General features: G+C 38.9%; 7 protein-coding genes across 8 annotated transcripts; 3 read left to right on the forward strand and 4 right to left on the reverse strand.

The window, feature by feature from the left end:
* The first annotated feature begins 36 nt into the window (after positions 1 to 36).
* Positions 37 to 5,328, forward strand: Ddx1 (ATP-dependent RNA helicase Ddx1). Its single transcript, XM_076412933.1, has 12 exons — positions 37 to 190; positions 247 to 298; positions 356 to 534; positions 586 to 808; positions 1,120 to 1,330; positions 1,386 to 1,530; positions 1,592 to 1,765; positions 1,832 to 2,058; positions 3,467 to 3,898; positions 4,612 to 4,791; positions 4,847 to 4,948; positions 5,003 to 5,328. The coding sequence occupies exons 1-12, from the start codon at positions 175 to 177 to the stop codon at positions 5,246 to 5,248; spliced, it is 2,187 nt and encodes a 728-aa protein (XP_076269048.1). The 5' UTR covers positions 37 to 174; the 3' UTR covers positions 5,249 to 5,328.
* A 465-nt stretch (positions 5,329 to 5,793) lies between these two features.
* Positions 5,794 to 9,624, reverse strand: Orc1 (Origin recognition complex subunit 1). The gene is made up of 11 exons (XM_076412934.1): positions 9,021 to 9,624; positions 8,830 to 8,969; positions 8,586 to 8,774; positions 8,353 to 8,523; positions 8,100 to 8,285; positions 7,692 to 7,845; positions 7,515 to 7,628; positions 7,339 to 7,457; positions 7,134 to 7,280; positions 6,859 to 7,069; positions 5,794 to 6,244 (listed from the first exon to the last, which is right to left on the reverse strand). The coding sequence occupies exons 1-11, from the start codon at positions 9,522 to 9,524 to the stop codon at positions 6,005 to 6,007; spliced, it is 2,175 nt and encodes a 724-aa protein (XP_076269049.1). The 5' UTR covers positions 9,525 to 9,624; the 3' UTR covers positions 5,794 to 6,004.
* Positions 9,625 to 9,917: 293 nt separating this feature from the next.
* LOC143201713 (uncharacterized) lies at positions 9,918 to 13,070 on the forward strand. Of its 2 annotated transcripts, XM_076412942.1 has the most exons (9): positions 9,918 to 10,050; positions 10,128 to 10,302; positions 10,355 to 10,562; positions 10,620 to 10,951; positions 11,006 to 11,374; positions 11,434 to 11,595; positions 11,652 to 11,898; positions 11,956 to 12,101; positions 12,856 to 13,070. In XM_076412942.1, the coding sequence occupies exons 2-9, from the start codon at positions 10,228 to 10,230 to the stop codon at positions 12,994 to 12,996; spliced, it is 1,680 nt and encodes a 559-aa protein (XP_076269057.1). In that variant the 5' UTR covers positions 9,918 to 10,050; positions 10,128 to 10,227; the 3' UTR covers positions 12,997 to 13,070. The 2 variants fall into 2 exon arrangements, with proteins under 2 accessions (XP_076269057.1, XP_076269058.1); XM_076412943.1 differs by lacking the exon at positions 9,918 to 10,050 and having other exon boundaries at positions 10,156 to 10,304.
* LOC143201746 (uncharacterized) lies at positions 12,882 to 13,912 on the reverse strand. The gene is made up of 3 exons (XM_076412994.1): positions 13,500 to 13,912; positions 13,257 to 13,440; positions 12,882 to 13,200 (listed from the first exon to the last, which is right to left on the reverse strand). Exons 1-3 carry the CDS (start codon positions 13,735 to 13,737, stop codon positions 13,029 to 13,031), a joined length of 594 nt encoding a protein of 197 aa, XP_076269109.1. The 5' UTR covers positions 13,738 to 13,912; the 3' UTR covers positions 12,882 to 13,028.
* Positions 13,913 to 14,288: 376 nt separating this feature from the next.
* LOC143201768 (methyltransferase HEMK2-like) lies at positions 14,289 to 15,577 on the reverse strand. The gene is given in 4 exon segments (XM_076413022.1): positions 14,289 to 15,015; positions 15,017 to 15,111; positions 15,165 to 15,321; positions 15,397 to 15,577. Coding segments are annotated over 4 exon segments (1,059 nt in total). The 5' UTR covers positions 15,549 to 15,577; the 3' UTR covers positions 14,289 to 14,360.
* Positions 15,578 to 15,593: 16 nt separating this feature from the next.
* LOC143201724 (NACHT, LRR and PYD domains-containing protein 13) lies at positions 15,594 to 17,317 on the forward strand. Its single transcript, XM_076412958.1, has 7 exons — positions 15,594 to 15,791; positions 15,844 to 15,978; positions 16,033 to 16,193; positions 16,248 to 16,429; positions 16,486 to 16,766; positions 16,821 to 16,950; positions 17,008 to 17,317. The coding sequence occupies exons 1-7, from the start codon at positions 15,714 to 15,716 to the stop codon at positions 17,259 to 17,261; spliced, it is 1,221 nt and encodes a 406-aa protein (XP_076269073.1). The 5' UTR covers positions 15,594 to 15,713; the 3' UTR covers positions 17,262 to 17,317.
* A 1,464-nt stretch (positions 17,318 to 18,781) lies between these two features.
* LOC143201743 (protein CDV3 homolog) lies at positions 18,782 to 21,716 on the reverse strand. The gene is made up of 4 exons (XM_076412990.1): positions 21,428 to 21,716; positions 21,116 to 21,300; positions 20,800 to 21,021; positions 18,782 to 19,547 (listed from the first exon to the last, which is right to left on the reverse strand). Exons 1-4 carry the CDS (start codon positions 21,599 to 21,601, stop codon positions 19,406 to 19,408), a joined length of 723 nt encoding a protein of 240 aa, XP_076269105.1. The 5' UTR covers positions 21,602 to 21,716; the 3' UTR covers positions 18,782 to 19,405.
* Positions 21,717 to 21,934: the final 218 nt, after the last annotated feature.

Here is a 21,934-nt window from a genome sequence, read left to right on the forward strand (position 1 = left end):
TGATAAAAGGATTGAATTATCGCAATGTATTTGCGGGTTTTTCCTTGCGCGCTCAGTATGTCTTAAGACGCCACTTTATTCGAGGGAAGGAGGATTTTAGGTTATACGTCAACGTAAAATTGTATCGGTTTATTATTTTGGCTATAAACATTATCATACAAAAACTAATACACTATGGCTGCGTTTGAGGGTAAATTATTGTTAAATTGTACGTAATGTATATTTAGTTTAATAATTTGTTTACAGAATTTGGCGTTTTGCCGGAAATATCCAAAGCTATAGATGAAATGGAATGGACGTAAGCTAGTCGAGATTTGCCGTATTTAGTTTTATTTCATACGTGTTTTTTTTTTAGCTTACCTACCGATATACAAGCGGAGGGTATCCCACTTGTTTTAGGGGGTGGTGATGTCCTAATGGCAGCCGAAACTGGATCTGGTAAAACAGCAGCCTTCTGCCTTCCGATCATACAGATTGTATGGGAGACACTTAAGGACATTGAAAGCGGAAGGTCGCAAAGTTCCGTCAGCATTTGTACGTAGTGAGCTGGGTTTATTATTCCCTCGTTAACCGTACATTTCTCAGCTCCTCCTTGGACCATGTCGACCCATGACCGTGGTAATGCTCTGGCTGTGGCACCGGACGGTGTGCGGGTACAGTCCAGAGAGCAGAAGGAATGGCACGGGACCAGGTGCACCAGGGGCGTGTCCAGCGGAAAATGGGGTTTTGAGGCTATCGTGACTGATGAGGGTTTATGCCGAGTCGGTTGGTCGACCTTAACAGCCTCCTTGGATCTTGGAACTGACAAGTAATATTGTTCAACTTTTTTGTTATCGTTTAAAATTAATGATGGGAATTATTAAACATTTGAACCTTTCAATGGTTAAAATGTTGTCCAATGAAAGTAGTAATTAATATTTTGAATGAATCATTGAGAATGTGTTACACAAGTAATTTTAGGGATGGCCAAATAGGCCCAGACAAACAGATAACCCAGAATAGGCCAAAAATCGTTATATTGATATTGACATATCTTATACTCAAAACTAGTAACAAATGAAAACATTCAGAGAATTCTTTCAATGTTTCCCACCACTTTTTAATATATTTTCTTCGTAGATTTGGATATGGATTTGGTGGAACCGGTAAAAAATCAAATAACCGACAATTCGATAACTACGGCGAGGCTTTCGGAAAGAACGACACCATAACGTGCCTGCTGGATATGGATAAGGGCGAAATAAGGTTCAGGAAAAACGGTGTCGACTTGGGCGTAGCTTTCTCGAGGGTCAGCACGGACAAACCCCTGTTCCCCGCTGTTGTCTTAAAGGTCTTTATCACGTATTTTGGTTCAGTTTCATTAAATTTGAAATAAACCATTTTAGAACGCGGAGATGTCATTCAATTTCGGTGACAAGCCCTTCAAACACAGCCTACCTGATAAATACCTACCACTGGTATCGGCAGCTAAAGAACAGATCGCCATGAACACGAACGGACAAGCGGATGGATCTGGCAGTGTTGTTAAAAGTTAGTCAACCCTGATTATCCAGCGAGTATTTGTATTATTAATTTGTTTTTTCTGTTATAGTTTCGAATAACGCGCCGCAAGCCATCATAATCGAGCCTTCGAGGGAACTGGCCGAACAGACCAGCAATCAGATCAGGTTGTTCAAGAAATATATCCAAAACCCCACGCTAAGGGAGCTGCTGGTCATTGGCGGGGTGAACGTGAAGGAACAGATATCGTTCCTGCAAAACACAGGTCAGTAAACATGTGTTTTCTTTTGTTTCTTACATGATTTTATATCGACGACTTGATACGTTTAAGGAGCCGATATCATAGTGGGGACTCCTGGACGTCTAGAAGATCTTATCCAGGGAGGATATATATCCCTTACCAACTGTAGGTTCTTCGTGCTGGACGAGGCCGACGGCCTACTGAAACAAGGGTACACGGATTTGATCGAGAGGCTTCACAGACAAATGCCAAAAATCACCGCGGATGGGAAGAGGTTGCAGATGATCGTTTGCAGCGCCACCTTGCATGCTTTTGAGGTAAGATACGTTCGGTTTTGTTTCGGGAATAGTCGATTCGTCCATGTTATAAATATCATTTTATTTTCTATAACGATATTATGGTAATAATCAAGTAGTTTTCTGTCACTTTAGCTTTATTTCGGTATGTTTTGAGATTCAATTTTCCTGAAATAAGTTAAATTATGCGAGGAAATCCGGCAACACTGTACCGCATTCGTCTGATTTCGTTGATTCGAATGGAAATACCTCCGTTGATGAATGACCTACCATTTGTCCGTAGATTGATTTATTTTGAGCGATATTTAATGTTTTTACCAGTGATGTTTTTTCCCATTATGGATTTTAGTTTATTTCCGCATTTTAATTTAGTAGTGTTTTAAATTTAAATATTTGAACAGAATCTGAACTACGGCACCGAGTTAACCCGAGTGAGTCCAACATCGCCCGTAAAGGAAGGGATAACACTACCCGGAAGGGTATAATATGTAGAGCTCATAATTATATATATATTCTAGTTTGCGGCGTTGCAGATTTGCATAAATTGCATTTATCTGTGGGGATATAGTATATATCACTTTATGGGCAATTATATTAGCACACCTGGACCTCTCACAAACTTTCGACAGCGTATGGCATTTGGAATTAATCGACAAAATAAACAAATTGCTACTATGGAATTATTGTCGACAGCTGAAATCATGTATTTTCGAATGAAAATTGAGAGTCTCGCATGAAAGGGCATTCCCAACAGAATTTAAACATGACAACATTTAAAAGAGGATTTAAACCTATTTCGGCTGGAGTTTCATGGGGTAGTTTCTTGGGGCCACTCCTGTATCTGCTATATACTGCTGATATTCCAACAACAGTACTTGGAATATTTGTCGACGACACTGTTAGCATGACAAAAGATGTATCTCTGTTTAAAGCTGTAGAAAAAGTACAAGTAGAGGTCAACAAGATCTATATATAGACTAGTGACTAGAAAATATGGATTAATAGCTCCAAATCTGTCCATGTTAATTTTGCGTTGCGGCTAAATCACAAAAATTTAATTATATCACTTGACGGACGCCCGATTCCTCAAACTGAATCAGTTAAATAACTCGGAAAACATCTCGGTAGATTAAATTGGAAACATCATGTTAGACAAAAAGCAGAACAGATTAGACTTAAAGTCAAACTATACTGGTTAGTCGGAAGATACCCTCAACTTGGCTTAAAATCGAAGAGGTTGGTTTATCAGTCGATCATAAAGCCAGTTTGGACCTATAGGGTGCAAATATGGGGTTGCACGCCTTGCTTGTGTATTAATGGAAGTACAACAGAACGGTAGTAATAAATTAATGTCTAAATTATGATTGTACTAAACATATCTAATTTAAGATGGAACTAACAAAAAAATATAATTGTTTGCTGTTATCAGGTAAAAAAGATGGCCGAGAAACTTATGCATTTCCCCACGTGGGTCGACCTGAAGGGCGAGGACGCCGTCCCCGAGACCGTGCACCACGTGGTGGTGAAGGTGGATCCGCAGCGGGACAGGCAGTGGAACGGCCTGCGTCGCCATATCATGACCGACGGCGTGCATCAGCAGGACGACGTCAGGTCGGGCAACAACAGTCCCGAGACGCTCAGCGTCGCGGTCAAACTGCTGAAGGGCGAGTACGTCATCAGGGCGATCGACGAGCACAAGATGGACCGCGCCATTATCTTCTGCCGCACCAAGCTGGACTGCGACAACCTAGAGAAGTACATGAAGCAGATCGACAAGCGCCAGTACAGCTGCGTGTGCCTGCACGGGGACCGGAAGCCGGCCGAGCGCAAGGCCAACCTAGAGATGTTCAAAAAAAGCGAGGTAATTGCTATACAGCTTTATCTGTGTTATTATTGTGAACTATTGATCGCCCTATAGCCGAAATTCGACCACAATGTATTAAATTAATCATGTTTCTTTCATAATAGAGTAAAAGGACTAATTTAAAAATGATACGTTATTAAAATTTGTTTTCAGAGCATTCTCAATATAAAATCAGAAATGCATTTGATATATAACATTAATTAAAATAATAAATGTCCGTATATTAAAATATCTGCAAACTATCTCAAGAGCTAACACACCTTGACTTTTTTTTAAAGGCTTTTAATTAAATCTAATTTTCAGTAAGTTTCAATAATCAACAAAGTATATATCAAATATAAATATATATATATATATATATATATATATATATATATATATAAATATATATGATCTTTCTTTACTTTTCTGTTATAAACATAATATGTAACATGTAGGCGCATCCACCCAATTATTTATATGTCCAACAATATATTAAAACAACGAACACAATTGGATAATTTATTTTTAACAATTTAGAAAAGTGAAGGCTTTAACACCAAGTTGGTTACAAATGGACCAAATTGGGATTCAATACGCAGTAACACTATCCGTTGTAAATCATTTAAAATTAATTTGTAGGCCTGTTAATGATGTCTATGACCGATTTATTTAGAACACCACCTGCAGATGGTTTATTCTTCTGTTCACTAACCCCTTAACCATTTTAGGTCAAATTTCTAATATGTACGGATGTGGCGGCTAGAGGTCTTGACATCAGCGGCCTTCCCTTCATGATTAACGTGACCTTACCCGACGAAAAGTCCAACTACGTCCACAGAATCGGAAGAGTGGGTCGTGCTGACCGTATGGGTTTGGCCATAAGCCTGGTCAGCACAGTCCCAGAAAAGGTATCGATGTTATTCCGGTTTCATCACGTCCAGCCAACAATACCGAATGTTCTAGGTCTGGTATCACGGGGAGTGGTGTAAAAGCAGAGGCAGGAACTGCTGGAACACCAACCTAACCGACGTCCAGGGATGCTGCATTTGGTATAACGAACCACAGGTGAGTTTTAACAGCTTCTCCTTCATTCTCACCACATTTTCTTCTTTCCCGCAGTATTTGGCGGACATCGAAGAACACCTGAACATAACCATACAGCAGATCGAGCCCGACATGAAGGTACCTCACGACGAATTCGACGGCAAAGTCGTGTACGGTCAGAAACGTCAACAGATGGGTTCGGGTTACAAGAATCACACCGCCCAGATGGCTCCGGTGGTGAAGGACCTGTCAGAGTTGGAAAAACAGGCCCAGCTCATGTACTTAAAACGTCATCTGACCAAGACCGCTCGAATCGCTTAAGACCTCTCCGAAATTTAAACGTTCCTCTATTAGATCCTAACAGTGATATTTATTAATCGAATAAAGACGTTTGCTTTGTACTCAAGATGTTTTTATTTATTTCAATCTGACTTTACAACTAAATTTGATATTCCATAGCCTACTGATTCCTTCACATTAAATAAAAATAATATTTTGTTTTTTACTTGTAAATGTGTGTAAATGACAAAAGGGACATATCAATCTACTTAAATGATGGAACACATGAATAAATGATGTTTCTTAGACCTCAACAAATGATAGAAGACAATTATTTTCTCAAGGCCCACTAATATATTTATAAAAATATACACATTTTTCTTATTTATTTGTTGACATGTTAATAGGGGACTATTTACATTGTTTGGGCATTTGTTTATTGTTTCCATGGCTTTCTTAAGTGTCAGATAGAAAACTGACGTTTTCTCAAAATACCTACTTGATAGTTTTATCAAGTTTTGATTTTTTTTTCTTGAAGGCTAATGTTATTAAATGTATATTACAACTCATACCAAGAAAGAAGACAATTTTGGTTAAGAAAATAACTTTATTGGTACATTGTTTTCTGTTTATTCTGTTATAAATCATATAATAAAAAAATAAATTAAACACATCATTACATCCTTCGTTTATACCAAGAACGGGGGCTCTGCAAAAGCCCACGAATCTCTACTCCTTTAAACAGTTAAAGCTAAAACAGGAATAGTCCTGAGATTAAAAACGAAACGTTCAGTCTTGTCATTGCTGCTCCTTTTTGAGGGCGAAGTACACGTCGTGCACGCTGACGTTCAGTATGATCTTTTGGTAAACGTCGCGGCACTTCTGGTCGGTGATGATGAGCCTGCAGGCGCTCAGCTGACTCAGGGCCCTCTGGGCCACGACGCTCGACACCATCTTCAGGCCGTCCAACGCGCAACAGGACACCAGCATGCGGAACACGTCCGAGAATGTCGTCTCCTCCACGCCCGTTCTCTCAATCTGAAAGGGAAAACAAAAATCATGTCAGGTCATGGCCTACTAATTATTTTCTGCAACTTTTTGAACAAAAACTGTGTTATAATGTTGAATTAAATACTTTTGCGCAGTAGAGCCCAAAAGATTCGATAATCCCAAAAACATCCCAATGTCTACAACTCCATTCTGAAGCTGCAACACTTCTTTTGAGAACGCCCGAGTTCCATTGTCAGAAGAATCCTCCTATCTCGATCCCTTCGGCCGGAAGTTTAGGCGAAATTCCCAAATTCAATGGTCTAATCTCTCCTGAACAACATGCTGGGTCTATAAGGTTTCAGTGTCCATCTCAAATGCGACTTGCCTAGTCAGATGAAACGCCTTCCAAATTTTTCAAAACAAAATTCTCAGGAGAATAATGAATGACCCTGGTTCGTCGAGAGTAATCAATTTCAAAGATAATGACTTTACTCGAGATATAGCTCCTCTGTGGGATAATAGATAATAGACACACTCCTTATCAACAGTAAGTTAGGGAGGAGTTTGGCAGGTAGCCCAGAGGCACCCTCCACATAACCAGTTAGACTCGCTTATTCTTGCGAATCTCCGCGACCAGGTATCAGGACAAAAACAATACTAACCTCTGCTACTACCGCTTGTAGGAGGAGCTTCTGCAGCCTGGAACACCTCCGAATGGCCATAACTTGCGGCTGCGTGATCATGGCGTTCAAAGCTTGGTTGATGTGCGCTATGCTGACCTGCTGGTGTTGGTTCTCATTCTCGGCGATTTCCGCCGCCCTCCTGCAGATGTCCAGGGCTCGTCGAGCGTCGCCAGACACTGAAGCCACCTTTCTGTGAAAGACAAATGGAACTGAAACTCCTATCCCCAAAAATAATGCGATCAAAACCCGTTTACCTGGCGACGAGTTGTACCGCATCAGGATTGAAGCTCTCCGTCCCGGTCAGTCGTTTGGTAACGATCTCCATCAGCTGCTTGTGAGTGTATGCTTGGAAAGTCAGCCTGGTCAGTCCCAGACGGCTGGTCACCCGGCTCATCAAAAGCCTGAGAAGAAGAACATCGTCAGTCATCGGTCGGGCTTAATAAACGGAAGAAAATTCACCTCTCGGGAAGATCCATGGTATTGGCGATGGTGATCACAATGAGTTGATCGTTGGACTTCGTGGGCCAGTCCAGCAGGTTGTAGACCACGTCCTGTCGCTTCGTGCACAAGATGTCCAGCTGCAAAAACGAAACCCGTGAGCAAAATCACGGCGATAGACGCGTCGCGTGACGTACCTCGTCGATTAGCATCACCACGGGCGTGTGGTGCTTCTTCTTGGTGAAACGTTGCTCCAATAGGTTCTGCGCTTGTTCCCACGGGATGGTCTTGTCGGTCAATTGTTTCCAGATCTAAACGAAAATCGCAGAATTAAAAATCGGATGTTCCGCGAGCAGCGGCTCTGTGGTTGGTACCTCGACGTAAGCCTGCCTGGGCTCGGTCAGTCGCATGCCGTTCACGTTAACGTAATCGAACTTTGGTAGTTTTCTTTCCGTCTTCAATCTATCGATCACCGACGTGACGGTCGCTGTTTTACCGGTCCCGGGTACACCGGATATGTACATGCAGCTAAAATCAGTAATAATTGTTATTTTTCATAGCTAAACATCGTTACATTGTCACCAGTCCTAATGTGAAGTGTATCCCTATAGTTAAATATAACTCAAACAGAGCGGTAACACTGTATACTGATTTTTCTAACTTGTTAGCCTATAAAGTGACGTTTATTCCCCATTGATAAATACAATTCCCACAAACTGGCAACTCTGTATCACCCAGACTGCATAGTCTTATGAACGTTTAACAAAAAAAAATTGACTTACCCACCATAGCCATCTTCTAGTTTTCCTTTTAAGAAACAGTAGATATCCTGGTACTCCTTCTCGCGGCAGGGCAATGAATTCGGTACGTAAGAAACGTGTAGTTGGGTACGGGCTTTCATCAATGGAGTACTGTCTTTGGGAATCATCGTCGACCTTGATTGCATCGAAGGTGTTATTGTGCCGTCCCTAATATCGATAATAAAAGAAAACACCTTAATTTTTGAGAAATAAGAAAAGAACAAAATATAGATACCTCAATTGTTTCAAAGTACTCTTAGGTGTTTTTGGAGTAGATGTCAATTTTTTTGGGGTACTCATGGTGTTTCTTCTGGATCGCGGGGTCCTAGGAACAAATTGTTTATCGCTCTCGTTCGAATCCAGCGAGTTCACTGATGCGCTGGAGTTACTTCTGGATCGTAACACCCTACAGAGACCATTCAATAATAATAAGCACACTAAATATAGTATAAAGTATGAGTACTCCACCTTCTGGGAACATAGTCCTCCTCGCTTCTTTTAAGTGCCTCCACCATCTGTATATCATCATCCTCTGTATCATATGAGTAAGCAGCATAGGAACTTCTAGTTTTCCTTGCACTCTTCCTAACTTCTGTGTCCTCTGGCATTCCTTTTCCTGCCAATCTCCGCGATACTGGGGTGCGTTTAATGACATCCCTACAATTATGTTATAGCGAAATAAATGAATGAATAAAATGACCAAAATCCTTACTCAGTTTGCGAGTTTTTTTGATTATCTACATTTTGTTGACGTTGCCGTAAAACTGAACGACGGAAAGATTCATCTAAATTAACTTTCACCGATTTCAAGGGACTATTTGAATCACATATTCTTCTTGGAGTGCGACTGAACTATAAACAAAAATTAAACAGAGTTCGCTTAAAATAGAGCGATGGCATTACCTTGTTCTCACTTGGACTAGGAGTCTCTAAACGACGACCTCTCGCACTTCTCGGTGTTTTGACCGGTGTCTTTTGTTCATTCTTTTTCACTGGAGTTTTTATTTGTACATTATTTTTGATTGAATCACATAAACTGTCCACCGCGTCATCGGCTATTTTTCCCTTCTTCTGGGGACTGACCATTTCGCAATCATCGATCTTCTTTTGAGACCTCGTCCGTTTTTTCGGCGAAAGACTCTCCCTTTCCAACTTACGGATATTGTTCAGCGATAAATCCGTCTCGTAGTTCTCGAACGTCCTACTCTTTCGTATCCTGGTGGATGTCCTGGGCGATAACGCGTAATCATCCACATTTTGCAGCTTTTTCAGAACCACAACGGGCACTTTATTGCTTTGTGATACTTTTAATTTCACCACTAACGGATTATCATCGTCGTCGCTACTCACAATGGAGTAATTAAGAATGGCACCTTCCGGAGTTTCACCCGGCAAATCTAGAGTCATTCTATATGGTAACTAAAAGTGCCACACGAAAATAAAATAAAATTTAAATAACACAAGAAAACTTAAAATGATGGCAAACACATCTTGTCAACAATTGGCGCGAATTGGTAACTCTTCTTTTGTTCGTTCAGGCTGTAATCACCACAATATTAAATTAATTTTCGGTGAAAATATTGTTTTAAAACAAAAAAAAAAACATCTAAATACATTCGATTAATTAAAATAATTGTGTTTAAAATATCAATGATTTTTTTACAAGAATATAAATATTCGAAAATATGATTTTTGTTTAAATCTAAATAAATTATTCATAGATAATTAGTAACAATTTAATATTTTGTAAACAAATTAAAACATTCAAATGAAAACAAAATAAAATAGATAATAGAACATCAAACATCAAATGATAGCAAAATTTCGACTAAAACTAGAATTTCTTCTTTGTTCATGGAGGCTGTAATATTTTCGTAAATTAAATAAAATGTATATAAATTAACACTTCAATACGCAAATTATTATTGTTCAGGTAAAAAACATAGAAGACATCTGATTTATTAAAATAATACCGTTCAATGTTGTTATTGTTTTGTAATGTTTTTTTAGTCAACTGTCAAACAATAGGGTTATGAACATATGATTTCTGTTAAATACAAAATAGATTATTATTTATTATATTTTAATAGCAGAATTAAGTTAACATAAAATGAAGACTGAACAACTAGTTAGCAACAACGGTGATCCCATATGGGCAAATAACGTGGAATTATTACCATCTAAAGTGTGTCGTAACCGAGAAGTTATACGTAAATTTTAATTTTTGGCAATTTTAGGAATGCTTGCCAGTTATAGGCAGTTGTCAGGTAACTTCGATTTTACAAAATTTAGATAGCGGCAATAACGACCACAATTTACAAAATATGGATCTTATTATTTTGCAAGGCAACGATTACAAAATACCTTTAGATGTGCCACTAAACCTTCATACAAATAATTATATTGTCCTTAAAGATCCCATTCACGTTGATGGTGAATCAACAGGTATTTTTTTCACGTTATATTACTAAACATGGTATATAAACAGCATTTTTTTTATAGAGAAAAAGAAACTAGAACCCACCGATCTGAGTTTAAACATGACCGAATCCAGCAATTCCAGTAATCACTCAAGTATTTCACCTAAGCATTATGATAAGGAATCTTTCGAAGACATGCTGTATTTTGTATGTAATTTATGTCCATTTTTGTGTACTAAAGAACCAAAGATAAAGGAACATTTGGAGAATATACACAAGAACAAGACCTCGAGTAAAGTGGTGCAATTAAAATGTCCGGCCTGTCTCAATACTTTTTACCATAAGGCTTCGTTGAAAAGCCACTTGTTGCATGATCACTGTGTAGAAAATAACGACATAAATTTAATTGTGCAGGTGAAGTAGGTCTATTAAGGAAAACTTGGCGTAATATACTATTTTCTATAACAGGCAGTGGTATTTTATGCCAACAAAGAGAACAAAAAGAAAGAAATAAAAAAGGTCGATTCGGATGGACAAAGTTTGGAGGTGAAAGTTCAGAATGGAGTGAAAGTCGATGAAACAAAGTGTAAACTGAAGGATGCGTGTTTGGAGTCGTTCGAACCTCCCCAGAAGATTCCTCTACCCCAAGTAGATATCAGCGCTAATAGCAGTGAGAAATTAATCACGAATTTTATGAAGAAAGATCCTGTAGTAAAGTATATGAATTCACAGAAGTGCGCTTATGTTAGTTGTAAAGTTTTACTCTCAGATCCCAAGAAAATGGATTATCACATTGAGTCTCACAGCAACGAAGGATTCAGATGTCCGGAATGTCAGGTGAGGCTAATTATTACCTTGTGTTATTCCCTTTTTTAATCTTAACAGGTGTTGTCCAGGAGAAATTCATAGTCTGGAAACCGCTCACTTCCCATCTGTGGAGGATACATAAAATTGACATGGATTTGTTCACTTGCGATAAATGCGACTATAAGACCAACAGCTTGTCCAAACTGAACACTATTCATAAATTAACACATTCAAATATTAAGGCATTCCAGGTAAGTTCCTTTCAGTTGCAGGGGACCGATATTTGTTGAGACTCTGAGTGTTGCAGTGTGATGTCTGTCAAAAGTGTTTCAAGAACCAGAAACAGGTCCGCAATCACAGGCGGATTCATAGAGAGAATGCGGGCAAAGAGGAGTTGGCCTGCGAAATTTGTTCGAAGCACTTCACGGACAAAAGACGGCTTCGTAGTCATATGGACAGCGTTCATAAGAAACTGAAGCCGTTTCTGTGCAATTATTGCGGCTATAAGGGCTCCAGTAGGGCTTCGTTGAAGATGCATATACGTAGTCACACAGGTTTGTTTGTTGGCGCTTGATGTTTGTGACGTTAATTTCTGTTGTTTCTTGATGTAGGCGAAAAACCATTTTCGTGTGACCAATGTTCATATTCTACGTCCGACCACAACTCACTACGCAGACATAAACTGAGACATACCGGTCAAAAACCTTACAAGTGCTCTTATTGTTCGTACGCCTGTATTCAGAGCAGTACATATAAGGTAAATTCCCATAAACAAAATAAAAAAATATTTATAGCCGATATATGCCGAACTGCTTATTCGGGAATACTCGGCAGCATAATGTAACTGCCTTATTTTGTTTAAATATTTAGTCAATCAAAATAATAGAAAATAAAATGAAACGGAAAATTAGGCTCCACCCACCGAGAGGCGATCTTTCCCGAGCAGAACAAATCGGATATAAACAAGTGCAAATTACAAAAATTGCTCTGGGGTTTGCCCAAAATCACAGCAGATAAAATCACAAAATCTTATGATTGGTTTAATTACGCCTCTAACATTTTCCCTAAAATACTTGATATTCTATTTAATTTGGTTATATGATTTTGTGTTGTTTAATGAGACATACACTATAATTTGGTACTGTCTGGGTTATATTTTGACGTCTAAACGATTACTGAAAATTATTGTGGTGCAAAAACAAGCATTTGTCGTATAAGTGTATGCAAATGACAAATTATTTTTTCTTCCTTAGAGGTATTTTTTATTTTTAAAGAATTTGACTTTTTTTTCATTTATGTATCTCTCAAAATCTAAAATTCTTTCTGATTTGTCATCAATTATTTATTTTTTATTCATTTTTAATTTTAATTGGTTCATTTGTTTTTTTATTACTATCAACAAAATCAATCATCTTATGGCATTGAACCAATCAGACGATATGACGAATTTTTTTCCTGTCTTGTCAAAAGTCAAAAAGGAAGAATTCCACATTCTAACCCGCTTTTTTTAGGTTCACCTGAAAACAAAACACCCAGGAATGGAGAAGGATTTAATGTTTACTTGTCCGATGTGCCAGTTCAGGTCAGTGAACAAGGAAATGTACAATACGCATCTGATAACGGTACACAAAGAAAAAAGCCCGGTAGATTGAGCAAGACCGATCGTGTCAAGATCAAAATTGCTTCAAATTGTTACGTGACTTCTTTGATAAACGGCTATGAAATCTCCAGTGTCTTTTACTTGTTGCGATCGGACCAGGTGCCAGTCTGACGAACCGAACTCGGGAGAGAACGGTTGCGGGTCCGTGTGTCGACCAGATCCCTCATCGGGTCCTATAATGATGATCATTTTGCCACTGAAAGTTTTTCGGGTTAGGGCTTTCGTCAGCTATGAAAGTTTCGATTTGCGTACCTGTATTGTTTAACGTATTGACGGAAGTCCGGCCCGCTGTTGAAATAACAAAATAGTAGTGCGTACGATGGGTTTAAATTGACGTCTTCTTGATCGTCTATGTAAGTCAGTGGTATGAAGGAAGGATTGGAATATTTGCTCTCCCACCACGGGCGATTTACTTCAATGCCGACGACGGAAAGTCCTGAAAAAATGGCGTTCCCCAGTTTAACGGAATTTTACAGGATTTTACGCAAAATGTACCTGTATATTGCTGCAGAATCCATTCCAAGAGACCGCAACCACAGCCTATCGACACCACCCCTTCCATATGTTCGGTTATTAGAGCTTCTCGTAAAAATAACAAATTTTCCTCACTGGGCCAAGCCCACAGAATTTTCCGCGTATCTTCATTACTAAACTGCTCCCTTAAATCCAGTATCCTCCTCCAGTCTTTTTCACGGTGAAAATCGACGACTTTGTCCACCAGCGTTACAGCCATCGCCAGAACAACTCATAACATCGCCTCCCAACCGATATTTTTTAAATTTATTATCAGTATCTACATTTTCGCGAAGTTCCACGGTCGTAGGCAAGTCCTTAATCATAAAAATAGAACCACGAAGGTGAAAAAATAATTTACGTAACAGCCTTGAACTCGAACTTGCCAGTAGTATGACACGTGCCGATAATTGGGAAAATTTATTTTCAATTAAAAACAAACTCCGTTTAGTTGGAATAGGAAAACGCTGTAAAAATAAAAAGTAGGGCAACTAGTTATACACCCATCCGCATATTAAGTTGCATAATATAACATAAATAATTCAAAATATTATTATATTCAATTATAGAGTATTAAGAAAAATAAATTTACTTAGAAGTATCATAGCGATTATCTTTACCATTGAAATAAGGCACATTATAAGCTAAATTTTTCAATACAAACTTGGACACAAAAAGAAACGGAAAAGGGTTTTATAAAGAATAACTTTTATGTAATTGTACTTTCTTCTTTTGGGAAAATATAATGAAAGGGAATAGAAACAACGTCCATTTTCCAAGAATATTTTATTCAACACAACTTACAAATGTACAACATATCCTTAGAGACCGGTATTATTTCGATTACGCTTTTGAAAATTTATATACGAACAAGTGTTCCCCTGGAATCTTCCTCTGGATGACCAGCTTAATCTTGAACCCCTTCTCTCCCATCTTTTCCCCGATCTCGCCGATATTGTTCTCCTTCAACAACAGTAAATAACACACACCGTTGTCACTTAAAATGTCATTCAGATTGTTCAATAAACGATCGGTGACGGACCTGCCTCTGAGTCCCCCCGCGAAGGCTCTGTTCAAACCGCAACCAAAAATTTCGAGCTCTTCGGTGAGGACGTAGGGCGGATTGAAGAGGACTATGTCGAATTTGCACTTCAAGTTAGTGGTGAGGTCCATTCGTGTGCATTCGAGCGGTACCTTGTTCATTTTCGCTGTTCTGGTGGTAGCTATGCAGGCTTTGGGGTTAATATCAGTGCAAAAGTAGCAACAGGTACTTTTTAAGATTTTAGCGAGCGCGGCGATCAACACGCCACTGCCACAGCCAATTTCACAAGCCAAAGTGGGTTTGGAATTGATAATATATTTCATGTCCTTCTCCAATGCGTCTATGAACAGATGTGTATCCTCTGATGGCTCATACACATCGGGAAAGTCATTTAGGTTATATAATGGAGTTTGTAAACTCATACTGCTCCCTATATTTTTGCTTAGCACTACACTACTGTGGATCCTCGATTGTATTGTTCAGAAGCACTTTCCTCTTGACAGTCTCCTTATCAATGGACATATGAACCCTGTTCAGTCTCTCTTGGGCGCTCTATAAAAATAAAATCAGTCAAACAAAAAATACAAAAGTAAAACCACCCCTACCTGTAAAATATTCGACAACACCGTCACCCTTTGTTTGGCATTAATCAACTTCTTGAGATACACCTCTAAGTCTATCGAATGCTTCTGGTCCTCAGAAATCCGTTTCAACTCCTCGCTCAAGCCCTCGATGCACTGTCTGAGCTCTACTTGGGACAATCTTCGAAATAAACAATGTTATCGTCCACGTTAAACAAACCGAAAGTAACGGGCAACTATCGTCAAAGCAGCATACCTCGTAGCTCTGACTCGTTCGTCCAACTGATCCACCGTAGGTTTAATCAACCCCATAAGCCCCTCGGCTATCGTGTCCCTGGTAGGATTGTCGCAAAAGTTCTCGGTGTTTTCGTCCAGCGATGTTGCTGTGCTTTCTGTATCGATGTCCATTTTGTTTTGACGTTTCACGCTTCTTCTTTTTTTCGAATCATGGCGTCTGTTAGTTCCTTGGAATGAATTTAAACCAATTTGGACGTTTCCTTAAGAATTTAGCGCAGATTTCAAATCGCTGTCCTATAATTATTTCTTATATTTTTGAAGGCAAATAATTAAAAAATGTCTGGGAAGGATACAAGTTCCCTACGCCTTAAAAGGCGCCGGCGACCTACCGAAATATCTAAATCGACTCGAGACGTAGTATCCATAGATTTATACAAAAAATAAGTACTTTTATTAATTTTTGTAGACAGAATCTGAAGAAACCAGATTGTTTCTATCCTGGCTGAGCAAATATTACGAGGATTTTTCGGCGGGTGCTTTACCAGTGGTTGAGGAATTTTTGATAGAAGATAATGGAGACGCTACGTTTCTAAACTCTCAAGTTTTTTCCAGGTATTAATTCCCGTATCGGTTCTATTAAATAAATTGGTTTTAGCCGCAAGCCGCGCGGGATTCTCAGGATAAATTAAGAGTATTTTATGACCCAAAGACACTGACTGTCAAGAAATTGAACTGTATGTTGAAGAATATCAACTTAAATGTCTTCAGGGCGCTTCAGAAAACTATTAAACACTGTTCATATTTGAATGTTTTACAGTAAGAAAAGTCCCATTAAAATAAAATATTTAACTGTGGCTTTTTTATCGTCAGATTGGATTTTTGTGATTTATCAAGGGAACAGGTTGAAGTATTAGAGGAAACGTTAAAATTACAGTCCTCTATGAGGTACTTAAGCCTGCGAGGTAACCCGAGATGTAGAGATAATGCCTATCTTTTAGTTAATGTTGGATTAAAAGTATTGAACTTGAGAATGTGTCAGATAGATCAACATGGTGTGTGCTAGTGATAGCTTAGTTGATTTTATTTTTATGGTAGTTATCTTACACAGCTTTGAAGAAAGTGAGCGACGCTTTTCTGAGCTCATCTCCGGACGCTGGCTTATTGCATCTGGACTTGTCCAGCAATCAGTTATTCGACGGGAGCTGCAAATATATCGCCTCGATCCTGAGATGCGATAGAGGATTGTTGTCTTTGAATGTATCGGACTGCAAAATAACTGATAATGGTCTGGCGGAAATTCTCGAATGTTTTCGAAGGTTCGAACTCCGAGACGAAGAATTATTTCTGCGACGGAAGTTGAGATTGGAATACTACGGTATGTTGTACGGGGTAAGTGTCGCTATTAGGGTCCGATTTGTATGTTGATGAACGTGTTTTTCACAGAGCGGGATTACCTACCGGACCGATATCGAACAGCTCATCAAGACCCATCCATTTACAAGCGCCGTGGAGAGCGAAGATGGTAAACTGTATTGCGCCGGTAACAATAAATTGGAAAATCTAAATCTGGCCTGTACGGCGTCGATTTCTTGTCGTCTCGTCGCTTAACAAGTGAATTGTTGTTTTAAAGATAACGCCCTGACGGACAGGGGCATCGATTTGGTCATGAAACTGTTGTTCGAGTCGACGGCGGAGACCAGATTAACCAGGATCGGTCTGGAGGGAAACGGGGAGGGCCTTGATGCTAAAAAATCCGTAGGGGATTTGTTACGGATCGGCAGAGGCAGGCAATCGGCGGCGAGCGTGAGAAGTAAGGGCAGTTTAAGACGTAAGGTGTCCAGTGGGAGGAATCTGACCTCCAGCCTTGGTACGGGCGCTAATTAAACGTAATTTATTGTTGAAAATGATAATGCAAATATACTGATGCTATTTCTCTTAAATCTCGAATATTTCTTTAAATATCTCCCTTATATCTTTTTATAATATGAAAAAATACTAGTTTCCTCAAATTTGTTTTACTGGCATAAAAATTTCATATGCGTAGAGCACTGAAAAACTCAAATATTAGTGAAAAACCCACCGTTGCAGAATTATTAATGGATAATTAATTATATATATGTATTAATCGACTTGGCGAAAACTTTGCCTCTCGTTTTGTTAAAGTTTATATAGAGGAAGAATTTATAGGCCTAAAATGTTTGTTCTATATGCCCCACAAATAAATAAATTACAATGAAACGAAATACGCCCAAATCTAGTAACCAGGAATAGCCGTCAGGTCGTTGACATATAATATATATAAACAAATATTTTAGGCTCTATTTTTTTGTAAATTTTATTGGTATTAACTTTTAATCCATTTCAAGTTTCATCAACTGTTTCATAAAAAATGGTGCAATTTTATTTAAACATAATTTTTTCTCAAATAGGCTTCGGTTTTTATTAAATTTGTTGTTTTTCAATATATATTTTACGTCAAACATATAATAGATAAAAATTATATTAATACATAGATGAGGTAATGAAAGTATGTAGATACAGTGAAACTAAATAAGTAATTTACCTAAATGGAACACATGGGACAATTAAAAGAAATTACAAATTATTAACGGTAATTTTGTGAATATTTTAAACCGTTTATAGGTATTAGGATGTTTAACCTTTTATTAATTTTTTTTAAGTTATTTACTTTATACCATGTTCTGAAAATAATCTTACTCCTGATACTTTTTTTTATATAACGTTCAGGGATGTAGTAATTTAAACATATTACATTATTAAAACATAATGGAAATTACATTTAATTAAATGATATATAAAAAAGGTTAGAGAGTGTTTGTTTACATTTATGTTAATATACAGACATTTATTACAGTAACTAGTGGTATATATATGAAATATATTTCTGATATATTGAAAATATTGTCAAAACCAGTTTTAATGGTCTTAACATATTATTTTAAGTTATTCTCTTTAGTCTATTGGGAAACGCATGATTAAGTTTATAAATTGTGGTTGAAATTCACGTTGGAACACACTTTATTTTATTAAAATACACGTTGGAACTTTGGGGTAGCCCTTCAGGCATGTTTCAACCTTTTAGAGGAAAACGCCATATTGATTTTGTAGTGTTAATATAAAAAAGAGTTGGAATAAAATGTCGCTGTATTATAACAAACCGTTTTTTGCTAATTACTATGTATTCGACTTAATTATTTGCTATATGATGCCTTCAACTGTTTTAACAAAATCTAGATGCCGCTTCCGTTTAACGGGAAGCGTAGACGATCACCGAGCTCATATATACATTCAACTGTTTTCACTTTGTTTCGTATTCATGTATAAAACCGGACCTATGACGTTCGTTCGAAGGAGGCGACGGAAATAAAACACACAATCCCTGGTTCTGTTGGAATATAATTTAATATTTAAAAAGAAAACATACATCTACAAAATAATTTGTTAATAATGATCGAAGTCCGCGATTCAGTTGCGACGACAGACAGAAAAATATAAAAGTTCGCTTTTTAGACACTCTATTGTATGGGGGGCGGGGGGCACACGCGGAAAGAGAACGCACCGCCGCGAACCGGTGTCGGAGAGACGAGAAGTGAGGATGGGAGGGGGACGGGGCCGGGGCGCGCGTGGTGCGGTCAAACAGAGGAGCGTCGCCCGTCGTGAGCGGTAAGGAGGCGGGGCGGAGGTTCTGGGACGGGTCCCGGAAGACTGCGGCCGGTCCGGAACGGGGTTTTCTCCACCCGATTTTTTGGAAACCCCCGCGAATATTTTGGCTGGTATTTCACTTGTCGCGGGTCCTCCATCGACAGTTCTCCGCGGACATGGAGCGCGCGCGCTGCCCTCGCCGTGGGGAACACGAAAGTGTTTGCACTGACGAAGAAAACGACGGGTTTTTACGGCGCGGGGGAGCTGGGCGCGGAGAAATGACGCGAAAGGACCCGAACCTCCGGGGGCGCTCACACCGTCACAACACTCTGGTGTCTTTAGCGGTGGCGTGGCGTCGGGCGGCACTAGCTGTCGTTGCTTAGCGTGTTGTAGCGGTTGCCTAGCTTCAGGTTCGGGCCGCTCGCCGATCGCGACTGCTCCATCTGTTGGCGGTAGGACGCGGCTCTGTTCGACTGCACCATCTCGAACGAACTCTCGTTCCTGTTCCTGCAAAAAAAAAAAACAGAAGTTAGTATCCGTATATACATAGCAGGTCAATTGAAAAGTATCAGGCCCGACACATAGATGGCGCTACTATAATTAAATCCATGTTTTTTAGTTAGCCCGAACTCAAAAGAGGCTTGTATAAATTTCACATCTGTTGGATCATTAGTTTGTGAGTCAGCATTTTGAGTGAGGCAACTTTTGTTATTGTAAACAAAATGATAAAAAGGAATTTCGCGTGTTGATAAAATATTGCTTTTTGAAGGAAAAAATACAGTTGAAGCAAAAACTTGGCTTGATATCGAGTTTCAGGACACTGCCCCAGGAAAATCAACCATCATGGATTGGTATGTTAAATTTAGACGTGGTGAAATAAGCACTGAAGACGGTCCACTGTGGACGCCCAAAAGAGGTTGTTACTGACGAAAACATTTAAAAAAACCACAAAATGATTTTGAATGACCGTAAATTGAAATTGAATGAAATAGCAGACACTCTAAAGATATGAATTGAACGTGTACATGATATCATTCACGAATATGTGGGTATGGGAAAGCTCTGTGCAAAGCGGGTGCCGTCCTAGAGCTCACTTTTGACCAAAAACAATGACAAGTTGATAATTCGGAGCAGTGTTTGAAGATGACCAAGCGTAATAAACCCGAGTTTTTGCATCGATATGTGACAATGGATGAAACATGGCTCCAGCATTTTACTCTGAAGTCCAATCGACAGTCATCCGAGTGGACTGCACAGGATGAACCTGTTTTTTAAGTGAAAATGTGTGTGCAAAAAGTAACAGTAACCCTGAGGCGAGTAGAATAGAATAAGAATTACCACATATTAATTAAACATTAAAAAATGAGAGCTGAACTTTCTCTTTTTGATAAATATTTACCAAGATTATATCTTAAGGTAGAAAATAGATATCCACCATCCTCCTAAAAGTACAGATGCAAGAATAATATGAATAAATGTTGAATACCAAATATATGAAAAATACAATATTCTAAGTCAAATAAACACAACAAACTCAACAGGATAACACAAATAGTACTTCTCCTGATGTGCTCATGTGAATATAACTTTTATATGGTATTTTTTTGAAGCAATAAGACATTTAAAGCTTGGTATGATAATTTCTTTACTAGATGTATAAGAAAGACTTTACTGCATTAAATGAACTTTGCAATATCTTAAGGCACCCTTTGCTCCTTCTAATTTAATAACAAAAAATTGTTTTTACTGTTTTACTCACTTTTTTAGTTCATTGCTTTTGCTCAGGGTGGGGAAAAAATCTTCGTTATGTATGTCTGGGGCGCTTCCCTTGCCTGACCACGTTCTGGATGTCACTTGAGTTTTGTAAACTGAGCGCATTGAGGGCGGTACGTATGCTGACGCGGGTGCTTCCGATTTTTTCTCAACCGTCGGCTTCGGAGGGGGTTCCTCCACTGCTACTGTCTCTGCTTGTGCGCCCATTCTATACAAAAAGTCATTATTACCCTTTGACATACATTCAAATTCCAGTTGAACACACAAAAACGTGAAAACGACCACGTGTTTACGTGTCTTACCTGTTCCAAGGACCCGATTTCTTCTCCGAATCGTGGCCCAGCTCGTTCCCGTCCTGCTGGTCCCCAGATCCCGTCTCCTGATTCCCGGAACTGTTGTCCTGATCGGCGTTTATGGTCAAGTTGCCTATCTTCAGTCCGGAATAGTCCTTCTTCTCTTCCTCGAACTCCTTCCACTCGTCCTGATCCTGTAACCAAAAGCATTACTAATACACCGAGCACCGATGACAATGGACAATATGGTTAGATCTAACCTCAAACTTCAAATCTCTACAATACGATTACCCTTGTTTTTTTCCCGCGATCGAAACTTACTGTGACTTGAGAGGCGTTCTCATCGCCCTCCGGGACCCGTTCCTTCTTCTGTTTTTCGGTTTTCTTCGCGGTCTCGTCCAATTTCTTCGCTACCTCCTCTGTAGTCGAAAACTTTTTCGAGCTCCTATTCTTCTTGCGGTCTTTCTTTGCGAAGAAATCGTCTAAATCTGCCATGATCGCCTACTTAAATGACGGCTAGGAATCAGGAAGGAGTTCGCTTGAAGTAACGAGAACAAATAACTTGTAAAAAGAACAACTGATGTGACAAGCTGATCGAATGACATTTGTGAGTTTCGCTCTATCTGTCATTCGTGTTGACGTAGTGCTCGGTCGGTAAAAATAATTAGGTCGCGTGTTTACCCATGCTTTTCAGTATTTTAGTATTTGTTTTCTAGTCAAACATATTAATCGATTGTAATTATTTAAATTTATATTTGATTAACAGATAAAGATAATTTATCCTGTTTATATATATATATATATATATATATATATTATTTCTAACGA

Source organism: Rhynchophorus ferrugineus, unplaced genomic scaffold (genome assembly GCF_030347505.1).
Source record: "Rhynchophorus ferrugineus isolate W39M unplaced genomic scaffold, kcgeb_rfMv2 rfM8, whole genome shotgun sequence".
NCBI classification, from domain to species: Eukaryota; Metazoa; Arthropoda; class Insecta; order Coleoptera; family Curculionidae; genus Rhynchophorus; species Rhynchophorus ferrugineus.

Bases quoted from the DNA above. Each gene is read 5' to 3' on its own strand.
- Ddx1 (XM_076412933.1), top strand. The intron at 809-1,119 runs GTAATATTGTTC...TTTTCTTCGTAG, and splicing joins TTGGATCTTGGAACTGACAA to ATTTGGATATGGATTTGGTG. The intron at 1,766-1,831 runs GTCAGTAAACAT...GATACGTTTAAG, and splicing joins ATCGTTCCTGCAAAACACAG to GAGCCGATATCATAGTGGGG.
- Orc1 (XM_076412934.1), bottom strand. From the start codon at position 9,524: ATGACTCTAGATTTGCCGGGTGAAACTCCGGAAGGTGCCATTCTTAAT. The intron at 8,775-8,829 runs GTAAGGATTTTG...ACATAATTGTAG, and splicing joins CAAAAAAACTCGCAAACTGA to GGATGTCATTAAACGCACCC. The intron at 7,846-8,099 runs GTAAGTCAATTT...TACTGATTTTAG, and splicing joins CTAGAAGATGGCTATGGTGG to CTGCATGTACATATCCGGTG.
- LOC143201713 (XM_076412942.1), top strand. From the start codon at position 10,228: ATGAAGACTGAACAACTAGTTAGCAACAACGGTGATCCCATATGGGCA. The intron at 11,596-11,651 runs GTAAGTTCCTTT...TGAGTGTTGCAG, and splicing joins CAAATATTAAGGCATTCCAG to TGTGATGTCTGTCAAAAGTG. The intron at 11,899-11,955 runs GTTTGTTTGTTG...TTCTTGATGTAG, and splicing joins GCATATACGTAGTCACACAG to GCGAAAAACCATTTTCGTGT.
- LOC143201746 (XM_076412994.1), bottom strand. From the start codon at position 13,737: ATGGCTGTAACGCTGGTGGACAAAGTCGTCGATTTTCACCGTGAAAAA. The intron at 13,441-13,499 runs GTACATTTTGCG...CCATTTTTTCAG, and splicing joins GATTCTGCAGCAATATACAG to GACTTTCCGTCGTCGGCATT. The intron at 13,201-13,256 runs GTACGCAAATCG...AAAAACTTTCAG, and splicing joins CAATACGTTAAACAATACAG to TGGCAAAATGATCATCATTA.
- LOC143201724 (XM_076412958.1), top strand. From the start codon at position 15,714: ATGTCTGGGAAGGATACAAGTTCCCTACGCCTTAAAAGGCGCCGGCGA. The intron at 15,979-16,032 runs GTTTTTTCCAGG...AATTGGTTTTAG, and splicing joins CTACGTTTCTAAACTCTCAA to CCGCAAGCCGCGCGGGATTC. The intron at 16,430-16,485 runs GTGTGTGCTAGT...TATCTTACACAG, and splicing joins GTGTCAGATAGATCAACATG to CTTTGAAGAAAGTGAGCGAC.
- LOC143201743 (XM_076412990.1), bottom strand. From the start codon at position 21,601: ATGGCAGATTTAGACGATTTCTTCGCAAAGAAAGACCGCAAGAAGAAT. The intron at 21,301-21,427 runs GTAAGTTTCGAT...TTTTGGTTACAG, and splicing joins AGAACGCCTCTCAAGTCACA to GATCAGGACGAGTGGAAGGA. The intron at 19,548-20,799 runs GTGAGTAAAACA...TTTTTTTTGCAG, and splicing joins AAAAGCAATGAACTAAAAAA to GAACAGGAACGAGAGTTCGT.